Source organism: Bufo gargarizans, unplaced genomic scaffold, assembly GCF_014858855.1.
Source record: "Bufo gargarizans isolate SCDJY-AF-19 unplaced genomic scaffold, ASM1485885v1 original_scaffold_1327_pilon, whole genome shotgun sequence".
NCBI lineage: Eukaryota > Metazoa > Chordata > Amphibia > Anura > Bufonidae > Bufo > Bufo gargarizans.
The window spans coordinates 240,524-254,262 of NW_025334310.1; the positions used below are offsets into that span (position 1 = coordinate 240,524).

At 41.8% G+C, this 13,739-nt stretch overlaps 1 protein-coding gene across 1 annotated transcript in view; it reads left to right on the forward strand.

Annotated features, from left to right (window-relative positions):
• The window catches only part of LOC122923185 (uromodulin-like), a gene marked incomplete at its 3' end in the record, with an annotated part of 50,264 nt that overhangs the window by 5,265 nt on the left and 31,260 nt on the right, over window positions 1–13,739 (forward strand). Inside the window, exons 3-6 of the mRNA XM_044273919.1 lie at window positions 1,562–1,621; window positions 3,936–4,091; window positions 7,942–8,180; window positions 10,018–10,137. Coding sequence (XP_044129854.1) covers window positions 1,562–1,621; window positions 3,936–4,091; window positions 7,942–8,180; window positions 10,018–10,137 — 575 coding nt within the window. The remainder of the gene's footprint in view (window positions 1–1,561; window positions 1,622–3,935; window positions 4,092–7,941; window positions 8,181–10,017; window positions 10,138–13,739) is intronic.

The following is a 13,739-nucleotide window of genomic DNA, read 5'->3' on the forward strand; positions in this document are numbered from 1 at the left end:
ACCTGTCTGGAAACTTCATTCATGGAGGCACGGACCGCTTCCTCACCCGGACTGGGAGAAATTCCAGTAGCACTTTATTTCATATAAAAGTTTAAAAACATCCAGATACAGAAGATATTGGTCTACGCGTTTCAGGCAACAAAACAGTTAAGGGCTGTAACTGTTTTGTTGCCTGAAACGCGTAGACCAATATCTTCTGCACCTTGATGTTTTTAAACTTTCATATGAAATAAAGTGCTACTGGAATTTCTCAAAGGAAAGGCTGGACAACCTCTTTTTTTCATTTATACAAATACTCTCCCTACTGTATGTCAAAGCAGTAGACTTTGTTTCTTTGCTGTGGTTTTTTTTCTGTAGTGTTAAACAATTAACTAGCTAAAATTCCTCTGCTATTGTGGTTACCGAATAATAGCACCTTCTGAAATGTCACATACCGCGCATTTACAGGTTTATAGACTGCTACGCCTCTGTTCATAAACTTGTAGTTTTATGGTTTTGCCAGCTTTGACTGGATCAGCAGGAGCAGCGAGAAATATAAATACCGCCACCTCTTCTACTCAACTTCATTTTGCTAACCATAACTATGAAGCATTATAGGCTTATTATAGGCTTATTATTGATGCTATGCACATATACATCAGGATGGACTACAACAGTTCTGACTACAAAAAGAGCAACCACTTCATTCCTGTCATCTTCATATTCCAGTGGTATGTATCATATGCTAACATGGCCAATTAATGAAATCCATTATTTAAATAGCAGCTTTATCGCCTGTGATCCATATACTGCATGATAGCAATATTACACTGAATACCAAATCTTCAGGGCCAGGAATACTACAGATGTACTCATACTTGACTAATACTTCTGCATTGAGCATCGTTATATTATTGTGGCACCACTAGTGTGTGTTAAATCGTTTTATGATCATTTGTAATATATCTTCTATAAAATATACAATGTTGGAAATCTAGCAGGCCTATTTAATAGAAGCAGAGAGTTGATCAGAATTTAAAATCGCTAACTTTCTAGTAACAGACCCAATGTGTTGGGACCACTATTGGTTTTAATGGTACCTATTAAATTAGTAGATAAATCCTTAAAGGGGGCATTCTGGTTATGTTAAGTTAACCCTTATCCACAAGATATAGTATAACTATCAGATCAGTGGGACCCCCCACATACCACTAGAATGGGGACCCCTCAAAGTGAACGATGCAGCCGATTGGGCATGTGCACTGGTTAACTGCAGACCATGATTCTCTGGATTAATTTCCCATTGGGGAGCACCACACCTTACTATTACTTCTATAGAGTGGCAACACGTTGTGACACCTCAACAGTAGGGTTAGGGTCACCCCAAACCGGACCAGTGCACTTTTTCTCCTGTTATCCCTTGTGAAAATGAAAAATGTGGGGCTAAAGCAACATTTTATTGCAAAAAAAAATATTTTTCACGGTTAAGTGTTTTTAAATTCTATGAAACGCCTGTGGAGTCTAAGTGCCTCTTTGCTATCGTTTTTTTCATTAATCACCTTATGACTCTTTTCCTTTTCAGGTTATTATTATGACAACAGCAGCAGCGTTTATAATGTGTCTTGTGATGATGTCGGAACAGGTACCAGACAAGAAAGAGATCATTATAAAGATAAGGGACAATGTTTAGTAAACTTCTAAACCCAGGACTCCAATCTTTCTATGATTTACTACATATGTCATTAGGTGTGGGGACCATCAGCGGCCACCCATACATAAATCAGATCTGTTATAGCTTTTTTATATTGTATTTAAATGCATTACCTCTCTCTCTCTCTCTCTAAGACCTGGTACTTTCTTGCCTCATGTGGACATTTTTTTTTAGTAGGTAAAATGTAATGGTTAATTTCCCCTGTGGTGGCGCTGCAGGGAAATGAAACACTTGATGACTTAAGGTCAGTAATTTGTATGTGAATACTCACCTTTGTTTCCCCACTGTGCACCCTCAAACTGGCTGAGAAATGGATTGAGAGGACTCCTGAGCATGCACACATAGTGGAGAGGACTACAGGAGAAGTCTTCTCTACACATTCCACAGCTGGTTTGAAGGTGCACTATGGGGGTGAGCAACGCCATGCAAATTACTGATCTGGAGTCATCAGCATCAATACTCTTCATGTCTTACTCCACTTAATAGCACCTACAGGAGGAGACAGATTTTCTTTAAATTGAGCCTGAGGAAAAACTGGCACTAGATGTTGGTATGCCCCACAGTGTCGACTGGTTTCTTCCATATTTTACAGTATAAAACCACTAATGCTGATGGATAGGTCCAATAGAAACAAGTCCAAACATCTCTATAATGGTGTTCATAGTGGTGGCAAATCTAAAAAAAATTAACTTTTGGTCTTGGGCTGCTAATTTTCTGCTGGGTGTGACCAAACCAGAAAAGTGCTTTATTGAATATTAGAATTAAAAAAAGGGTAGGTGCCAACCAAGGATCCGTGTACAATAAAATTGTAAAGTTCATGTGGATGAGGTACCTTGAAAATGCTTCCCAAATGGCTTTCTGTAACGAAGACCCACCCAGTCAAGTCAATTTACATCAGTCACAAGCTGCAAGGGGAGAGGTTGGGGAAGCCATATTGAAGAAAAGCTAGAATTCTTCACCGGCTTGGCCACATCCAGCGGACACACAATTAAACTTGCCGCTATGTATTCCACCATACAGATGTATCAATCAGTAACCTACTACACAGGGGATTACAAAAATCTAATAAGGCTGCATAGCAAAACTTCTGCCTGCCCTACCCAGTTTCCCAATACACATTCATTCTGAGCACCAGATTAATCGGTTTATTTACCTTTGACAACTGGCATAAATACATTGATACATCTGCTCCCCTTCTATTACAAACCAGGCTCTCTGCAGCCACCACTAGGGGGAGCTTAGTGCATAGAAATATTAACAGTTACCATTATGCTGAAATAATTTCTGTGCACCAAGCTCCTCTTAGTGGCGTTTGCATGAAAACGCTGAGTTTTCCCGACGGCAAAATAAATAGTTCAGTGCCACTCTTCCTCCCCATAGCAGTTGCTTGGTCTGCCTCCATTAAAGCTACGCCACTTCTACTATGCATTTAACTAGTAGTCTAATGTGACATGCATGCAACACAATAAAATAAATTGCAAAAACAGTCCACTATGTTAATTGCTTAAGGTGCCGCGGCAGTTAGGCTGACAATTGATACATCAGTAGACATACTTGGACATGTTTTAATCTGACCTATCCAGGATTGTTAGTGGTTTAGTACTGAGCAATGTCCTGACAGCCTCCCCATAATGATAAGAAAGATGGTATTTGCTATGGCAGAGATATTGTAGACACTCTGCTGAGATAAAGCAGGTTAACAGAATGGGTTGTCTTGGATGAAAAAAATTGGTCTGGGTCTTCTAAAACCAGATCATCTCAAGCAAATGCAATATACAAGAAAACCCTTTTTTTGGACATAACACAGAACCCTTTTTCCCAATCCAGACAAACCACTTTAATTTGGAGGTCATTTCTTTTGGATAAATCCAATATCTTGTTGACTTTCATGCAATTAGCCATGTCATTGTGGAGGTCCATGAGCGATATCCTATTGCTAGCTATAGAAGGTGGTCTGTACCCCTTTGTATGGTAGCTTCCACATCTGAGCCAATGCCCATACATTTCGTTAGCACTTCCAGAAACGGAACTTATGGGCACCCGCAATGTGCATCACTATCCCATTACAGCCTATGGGCATGCCATCAATATTACATCAGACCCAAAGGGCATAGTGGTCTGTTGAGCGCTGCCAGTGGTCAACTTTCTTCTAATGACAGATGGGGATAAAATGTTATAAAACTGAAGGTTTACATCTCATTCCTTGCATTACGTTCAAATGAAACTCTTAATTCTGTATCTCCAGCTTTCCCATCGTTTACTCTGGTCATGGACACAACTGCTTCTATGGAATACTTTCTATATAATTTTAACGACGTTGCCAGGAATCTTGTCTCTCGTCTCAATGCAACATCTGTCAATGTGACACGACAATACACACTGATGGAATTTAATGACCCAAGTAAGACATTGCTTTACTTGATATAATACATTATTCCATAACATAAGGCTCTGTTCTTATTGCACTTGCTGTACGAGTTGTGCCTGCACAGACTCACTCTATCCAATCAGTGCTGCCATTCTCAGACTGTACAGGTACACTACCCCAACTGGTCACCTCCCCTCGGTACCCTTACTGCAGACTGCTAGCCATTCATTCATAACGCCTAGTAGAAATAATAAAGGAATGGCACATCACAGAGCCATAAGAATAGATGCTCCAGAATTGTTATTACATGGGGGATGCATGAAGCTATTTAAACAGGAAAGTCAGGAGCTGTGAAAGGTCTTCTTTAGACTACATGCACACGACCGTTAGAGATGTCCCGAACTATTCGCCGGCGAACAGTTCCCGGCGAATATAGCTTGTTCGCGTTCGCTGCGGTAGGCGAACATATGCGATGTTCAGTCCGCCTCCTATACGTCATCATTGAGCAAACTTTGACCCTGTACCTCACAGTCAGCAGACACATTCCAGCCAATCAGCAGCAGACCCTCCCTCCCAGACCCTCCCACCGCCTATCAAAAAGCAAGGACAGCATCCATCTTAGATTAATTCTGAAGCTGCAGTGTCACAAAGTTGTAATCACAATGCGATTAATACAGGTTATATTAATTGCATTGCGATTACAACTTAGAGCTGGGTTCCTAATGGTTGTATTGCTAGAATATAACAAAGATTGAGAATATAGTGCTATATTCGTTGTCCATTCTAGCAATACAACCATTAGGAACTCAGATCTAAGTTGTAATCGCAATGCGAATAATGCAGGTTATATTAATCGCATTGCGAATTCAACTTACCACACTCTGCGTCAACTACGTAATTTTCCATGGGAGTTTTGCGATGGATCCCCCTCCGGCATGCCACAGTCCAGGTGTTAGTCCCCTTGAAACAACTTTTCCATCACTATTGTGGCCACAAAGAGTCCCTGTGGGTTTTCAAATTCGCCTTCCTATTGAAGTCTATTGCGGTTCGTAAATTCGTGTTCGCCGTTCGCGAACGGAAAATTTTATGTTCGCGACATCACTAACGACCATATGTGTTTTGCGGATCCACAAAAAAAAAAGGATGACATCCGTATGCCATCCGTTTTTTTTTTTTTGCGTATCCATTTGTAACAATGCCTAAAATGGACAAGAACAGGACATGTTCTATTTTTTTTGCGGGGCTACGGAACAGACATACTGATGCGGAAAGCACACGGTGTGCTGTCCGCATTTTTTGCTGACCCATTGAAATAAATGGGTCCGCATCGTACCTGCAAAAAAAACGGAATGGACACAGAAACAAAATACGTTCGTGTGCATGAGGCCTTAATCTTAAAAAATAAACCAGGGGTCTGCCTGTCGTAGGATGCAACTTTTTTGCAACTTTTCTGCATAATTTCAATTGTCACAGTAAGTGTACCATAACCCAGGTTTAGTCTCACTTTTCTGCCTTAAACATAGGCCACATTGAAAAGTGGCATGGCTCCAAAATGTTGTAGAAATGTGGCAAAAAAAGTCACAATTGGCATGTCCTGCGACATTTTTAGACCAAAAACCAGATGTATCTGGTTTGATAAATGTCTCCCATAATCTTCATTAATCTTCAGCTGAAATGGGTGAAATCTCCAAAATATTAAAGTGGGTTTATCACTGATTCCGGCATCTGAGAATAATAGTGAGGGCTTTCAAGGGTTAGTCCAGTAAAAAAATAATACTCACCTTATCCATTTGAGCATAGAGAGGCCTCTGCGACCATCTTGATTGAAGACACCACGCAAAATTTCATCATACGTCACAGGATTTTACACGGGATCTTCAATCAAGATGCCCGCAGTGGCCTCTTCATGCTCGAATGCAGGGGTGTAGCTATAGGAGCTGCAGAGATAGCAGTCGCTACCGGGCCCAGGAGCCTGAGGGGGCCCAAAGACCCTAGGACACATAAGAAGACACCGGTATTATAGAAAGTGCATGCTGGTCAAGTTACACATCTGGCTGGAGGGAAGGGGTTAGGTCAAGAATCTGGCATGGGGGGTGCCATTTCAATTTTTGCCTCAGGCAGCACGAAGGCTATGTGCTTCCCTGCCCCTGACCACAAAGCACTGAGGGAAGGGGGGCCGAAGCTGAACTTTTGCACCAGGGCCCATGAGCCTTTAGCTACACCCCTGCTTAAATGGATGAGATGAGTATGTTTTGGTTTTTTTTACCGCCATTTCAGGGAAAATTTATTAGTTACCACGACGCGCGACAAAGTTCAGCTTCGCGGTGAATCAAATTCTTCCTGAAATTTGGATCGAAGTCCACTTCGAAAACTTAGATTCGCTCAACCCTAATTAAAAACATAATTTTTCTCAGTAATGCAGGCACATATGAACATGGGACCAACACAGATGCCTTCAGCTGCCAAGTGCACATGTAACAGGTCACCCAGTATCATAGGTGCAAATCTGCCGACAGATGCCCTTTAAAGGGATTCTGTCATGACATTTTAGGCCTATAACCTAAACATATGGCCAGGTCCGTACTAATAACCTGAATCCAAAACTGTCCTTATTAAATCTGCCTGTGGCTCTATTAGCACATAAAACTGGTTTTTATAATCTGTTATTCACCTACCTAAGGTGCCCAAGGGGATGTCGCTTCATACAGTGTGCCCGGCTGCACCCATCTCCGTCTGGTGCCCAGCGCCGCCTTCCCAGTTGAAATCGCCGCCTTCCTCACCTTAGCCTCGCCTCCGCAATCGTCCGGTCCGTCAGGTTATGCCTAGTGCGCACGGGCGGGATCTGGCAGAGGGACCGGATGATTGCGGAGGCGGGGCTGAGGTGAGGAAGGCTGCGATTTCAACTGGGAAGGCGGCATGATGCAGTGATGTTATCACGCTAGCTGAGCAGGACAGCGCACAGGCTGAGGAATTATCCCCTGTGCTCTTCTGCACAGCTCAGCAGGCACGATGACGTCACTACAATGCACCTGCTAGGGAGATCACAAGCTGGAAGCCCTGTAGCTGTGGGCCCCGTAGCAGCCGCTATGGCGGTAGTTCCACCCTTGTTTATTGGAAAGTAAAGACTGTGGGGGAAATTTATCAAACTGGTGTAAAGTAGAACTGACTTAGTTGCCCATAGCAACCAATCAGATTCAACCTTTCATTTTTCAGAGCTCCTTTGGAAAATGAAAGGTGGAATCTGATTGGTTGCTATGGGGAGCTAAGCCAGTTCTACTTTACACCAGTTTGATAAATCTCCTCCTGTATTTGCATTAGTGCCTATAGATGACAGATGTCAATGTATAATATACAATGGCTGACTTGTGTTTATATTTCCTCATAAGAACATATAGGAATCCTTAGATTTGATCAAGCAAGAACTGAGCAGTATGGAGATGATAAGTGGAAAAAAATATTAAAAGAGTTTATTTCATGGGAAGAAAAGTGTAACATGCAGGGCTATTCTTCCCAAGAAAATGACAGGTATGGAGTCCATCAAGTCACAATACATCTCTGGCACTTCATCGATTGGCCATAGATCTTACAGGGAATTTTCCCGGTGGGCCGATGACCAGGGGGGCGCCTAAGCCCTCCTCACGGCCGGCTCCGTTGGGGTAGTATAAAGGGCCTCAATATGATATTGCTGGCCCTTGCTTCCATCATTTTGGACCTGACTACAAAATGGGGCCACTCTTGTGACCCCAGTTCAGTCACTTATATGAAATGGCATGGCTCTTTCACATCTGTGCTTTCGATTCCATTGTTTTGCTCTATTATAATAGTGGTCAAACTCATCTCCCACAACTTGCCTATAATCATTTGACATTATGTATTTTTTCAGGTGTTGGTCCCCTTCGCGTTACCTGCTCCCCTACAGAATTTCTCAATGCCATTTATAACCTCCATGCCTATGATGGGGGTGATTGTTCAGAATATGCAATGACGGGGTTACTGAAAGCTCTAGAAGTCAGCCCATTGGGCTCATTGGTTGTGTTGGTAACAGATGCATCAGCCAAGGACAGCGGTCACACGGATACGGTCAACCAGATATTTTCTTTATTACGTTCTTTGCAAGTTAAGGTAAGATATACAAAGAGGTGCTACTGTGCCATATTTTATAATATTATCACTGTCATTAATCTTCTGCAATTTTTATTCCATATTTTTTTACCAGAAAATACTGCTTCATAATTGTTATTCTTTGTTACATTTTTTAATCAGTTATCCAGAAGAATCCAGGATAATCCACAAATGTTAATAAAACTACATTCTCCGCACAGAGCCTACTATACAGGGAGTGCAGAATTATTAGGCAAGTTGTATTTTTGAGGATTAATTTTATTATTGAACAACAACCATGTTCTCAATGAACCCAAAAAACTCATTAATATCAAAGCTGAATATTTTTGGAAGTAGTTTTTAGTTTGTTTTTAGTTTTAGCTATTTTAGGGGGATATCTGTGTGTGCAGGTGACTATTACTGTGCATAATTATTAGGCAACTTAACAAAAAACAAATATATACCCATTTCAATTATTTATTTTTACCAGTGAAACCAATATAACATCTCAACATTCACAAATATACATTTCTGACATTCAAAAACAAAACAAAAACAAATCAGTGACCAATATAGCCACCTTTCTTTGCAAGGACACTCAAAAGCCTGCCATCCATGGATTCTGTCAGTGTTTTGATCTGTTCACCATCAACATTGCGTGCAGCAGCAACCACAGCCTCCCAGACACTGTTCAGAGAGGTGTACTGTTTTCCCTCCTTGTAAATCTCACATTTGATGATGGACCACAGGTTCTCAATGGGGTTCAGATCAGGTGAACAAGGAGGCCATGTCATTAGTTTTTCTTCTTTTATACCCTTTCTTGCCAGCCACGCTGTGGAGTACTTCGACGCGTGTGATGTAGCATTGTCCTGCATGAAAATCTTGTTTTTCTTGAACGATGCAGACTTCCTCCTGTACCACTGCTTGAAGAAGGTGTCTTCCAGAAACTGGCAGTAGGACTGGGAGTTGAGCTTGACTCCATCCTCAACCCGAAAAGGCCCCACAAGCTCATCTTTGATGATACCAGCCCAAACCAGTACTCCACCTCCACCTTGCTGGCGTCTGAGTCGGACTGGAGCTCTCTGCCCTTTACCAATCCAGCCACGGGCCCATCCATCTGGCCCATCAAGACTCACTCTCATTTCATCAGTCCATAAAACCTTAGAAAAATCAGTCTTGAGATATTTCTTGGCCCAGTCTTGACGTTTCAGCTTGTGTGTCTTGTTCAGTGGTGGTCGTCTTTCAGCCTTTCTTACCTTGGCCATGTGCTTTTGGGCACTCCAGTGATGTTGCAGCTCTGAAATATGGCCAAACTGGTGGCAAGTGGCATCTTGGCAGCTGCACGCTTGACTTTTCTCAGTTCATGGGCAGTTATTTTGCGCCTTGGTTTTTCCACACGCTTCTTGCGACCCTGTTGACTATTTTGAATGAAACGCTTGATTGTTCGATGATCACGCTTCAGAAGCTTTGCAATTTTAAGAGTGCTGCATCCCTCTGCAAAATATCTCACTATTTTTGACTTTTCTGAGCCTGTCAAGTCCTTCTTTTGACCCATTTTGCCAAAGGAAAGGAAGTTGCCTAATAATTATGCACACCTGATATAGGGTGTTGATGTCATTAGACCACACCCCTTCTCATTACAGAGATGCACATCACCTAATATGCTTAATTGGTAGTAGGCTTTCGAGCCTATACAGCTTGGAGTAAGACAACATGCATAAAGATGATGATGTGGTCAAAATACTCATTTGCCTAATAATTCTGCACTCCCTGTAAAAATCATGATTGCAGTTGCCTTTCTGTAGTACAAATTTACTTTAATTTTCATTTACACCATTTTTATATTTTTTCTTTTCAGGTCTTCATTATTGGCAGCCATCCTTGTGGAAGTATGTCTAGTTATGACTTCCAGATTTATAAAGATATTGCTGCCTTCAGTTATGGCCATGTTTTTCAAACTTCCTATATAGGCCCTCAAGTAAGTACCAGGATATGAAAGGATACATTAGTGTATTGCAATAAATTATACTCAGAGATGGCTTTTCCCCCATTTAGGCAGCAAACGGGCTGGAAACTGCTAATAGCTGGAAGAAGGAAATTGCTTCTATGCTATACTGTACTTTCTATTGTCACAGATGATACACAAAACTAATTTAAAAACTGAATTTTTAAATTAAAATTAAAAATAAAATATTAGTGAAGCTGCACTTTAATAGGCTTTGTCATCCCAACAAGCTTTGTCCAAATAGTAGAAGGGCCTATAAGAAACCTTGTAATATGCTGTGTTGTGTAAGAGGAAAAATGCCTCTTTTTCCACTTATCAGCCATTTATTCTGGTACCACTGCACTAATCATCCATAATTCACTGGTAAAATCCATCCTGACAGATGAAAGGGACTATCAGCTCACTGACGTGTACTGTAAATTGGGGGCTGTTATATTGGTAGCCTCTGTCTGTTGCTGCTCCACTATTTCTATTATTAACATTATTCAGTGAACTACTACCACTCCCATTTTTGCCTTCACCACCACTCCCCTCTTCTCCTTGCTCTGTGTGCCATTGCATGGACGCTTCTAATTATTAATAAGCTTCTGCTATAAATGCTGAACTGCCTTCTCACTCCTAGCCTGAGCTTAGGTTCCTAGTTACTTTGATACTCTGCTGCCTGCGCTGACCACAGATTAGTGTCAAAGAATTTCTTGTACTCTGCCTGCCCTGACCTCTACCTGTTTACCAACTACAAGTATCGCCTGCTACTTTGCACCGATGTCTCTGAACGCCATGAGTTAGCTGCCAACTATACCAGTCTATTCCAGCAGGTACAGTAGCAACCTGGTAGGTTCCCTGCAGCAAAGACCAGATCCCTGTATAGTGGGTTAAAGGGTGAAAACCAGGGAATTGCCAGGATAACACCATTAGGATTAGCCCAAAGTCAAACCAGTTAGTTGGGGGGAGATGAATTCCGCTTACATGCAAGTTCTTAAAAATTTTATTTGGCTGCTTCGACGAATTTTACAAATAAATTCACTTTGTGGCGAATTACTTAATCACAAAGCACATTTCTTTGTAAGTAGTGGGAGCAATGACAGGGAACGTGATTGCGCAGCCTTGCGTCATTGAACCCCTCGGATGCCGGGTCCATCGCTCATCGCAGCATCTGAGATGACCATTGCGAGCTGTCAGGGGTTAATCATTAAAAAAATAAGAATTGTACTTACCTTATCCATTTGAGCGCAAACAGGCAGCCGTGACTATCTTGCTTAAAGATCCAGCGCGAAATCTCGCACGGTTCATGCACGCTGGTCAGCGTGGTGACGTCATACATCACATCGCACAAGATTTCGAGCGGGATCTTTAAGCAAGATGGCCACAGCAGCCTTTTTGTACTAAAATGGATAAGGTGAGTATGATTTTTTTTTATTTTTTTTCCAGCCATTTCAGGGAAAATTGATTTGTTACCACGAAGCATGAAGCAAATATCGTATTCTCCCTATAATTCGGATCGAAGTCTACTTTGGATACTTAGATTCGCCGAATACTAGACCACTCCAACATGCTGAGAGAAGTGCCTGGCTACTAAATGATACTGGTGTACCACAAATGGAAATGTTGCAATGTTCTCAGTAGGATAAAGAGCAGTGCAGAGAATTGCCAGCCCCATGCATGATAGGGAGGATGGGGTAAACCTGGCATGCCCCATGATAGTTTGGTGCAAGCCACATGTTGTGCACTCTCCCTCTGTTGGGGGTGGGCAATGGTCACAGACCTAATGCTGCAGCGGCAGGTGGATGGCTATCAGTCTATATAGTATCGCAGCAGAACCGCACACAACTACTGCACAGTTCAAATGCACTATATGGAAAGTATATTATAGGTATATCATACCCCTGCCTCAATCAGTTTTTTGGGGGTCTACAGGTATATCACACCCGTTGCAATTAGTTGTTCTGATACCGTTGAACCTCTATATAGCTGAGGTATCACAGCAGAACCACACCCAACTGCTGCACAGTTCAAATGCACTATTTAGAAAGTATATTATAGCTATATCACACCCCTGCCTCAATCAGTTTTTTGGGGGGCAACTGGTATATCACACCCGTTGAAATTTTTGTTCCAATAGGTTTTGTCCCTCTATATAGCTGTGATATCGCAGCAGAACCGCACAAAACTGCTGCACTGTTCAAATGCACTATATAGAAAGTAGATTATAGGTATATCACACCCCTGCCTCAATCAGTTTTTTTGGGGGGCAACTGGTATATCACACCCGTTGCAATTAGTTGTTCCGATAGCATTTGTCCCTCTATATAGCTGCTGTATCGCAGCAGAACCACACACAACTGCTGCACAGTTCAAATGCACTATTTAGAAAGTATATTATAAGTATATTACACCCCTGCCTCAATCAGTTTTTGTGGGGCAACTGGTATATCACACCCATTGTGATTAGATGTTCCAATAGCGTTTGTCCCTCTATATATGAGACCTGCACATACTAAGGCTTATTCATGAAGATTTTCGGGTGTTGCTTGTGCCGACCAGTTACCTTCCAGCTGTGATTGTGTAGCCTGCACTATAGGAATGAGCTGGAGTTGGCTTGTTTGCTGGACTGTCCTCCAGTTATCAGCCATAACCCCATACATTTCAGGATCAATATGCACTACCATCGTGGTCACCCCAACACTGGTTGTCAATCCATTCTTGTTGACGGAGCACTTTTTTTTTCAGTTTGTCTTTTATATCTTGTGGTTTTGCCCCTTCTGTGCCTGCTGCGTGCTGTTTGTGAAATAAACGTGTGTTTTTTTTCTCCCACGTTCCAAAAAAAAAAAAAGAATTGGCTTATGATTTGGTAGCCAAAAGCAGGAGTGGGTACAAAACACAGAAGACATGCAAATATTCCATTCACGTGTCTTCTCTGTTTTAGATCCACTCCTGTTTTTTTTTGGGCATTAGCAATACTGATGGATTACTGACCAAATGCTGACCGAGTGAAGGTGGATGCTCAACAGACAGGATCGGTTTTTTGGGAGTTATTGTTCTGACGGATTAGAGGAAGGGCAAAATAATCAGTGACGTCAACACAAACTTACTGCTGACACCCTCTCCACTCTGTCGGGGGGTTCTACTTGTATAAGAGTTTAATAGAACAGGTTTTGTAGACATCTATGTGGAATCTCATGTCAAGATCAGTAGATAACTTTTACAGATATGTAATGTTTAACTAGTTAAAGACACCACTTTGTAAAAAATGTCAGCAGGTATCTTGAGTCATGAGTCAAGACCCATTATTTCTTGTGTATTTGTGTAAACAGTGACATAAAGTTCTGGGTGCAGCACATAAAGATCAGGCCCTGTTTTATTTAGTGACAATTGCCTTAAAGGAGTTTTCTAGGATTTTGTCAATGTTTTATTGTTGAGCCCCCTAAGGGTACTTTCACACTAGCGTTATTCTTTTCCGGCATTGAGTTCAGTCCTAGGGGCTCAATACCGGAAGAGAACTGATCAGTTTTATCCTAATGCATTCTGAATGGAGAGCAATCCGTTCAGGATGCATCAGGATGTCTTCAGTTCATGCT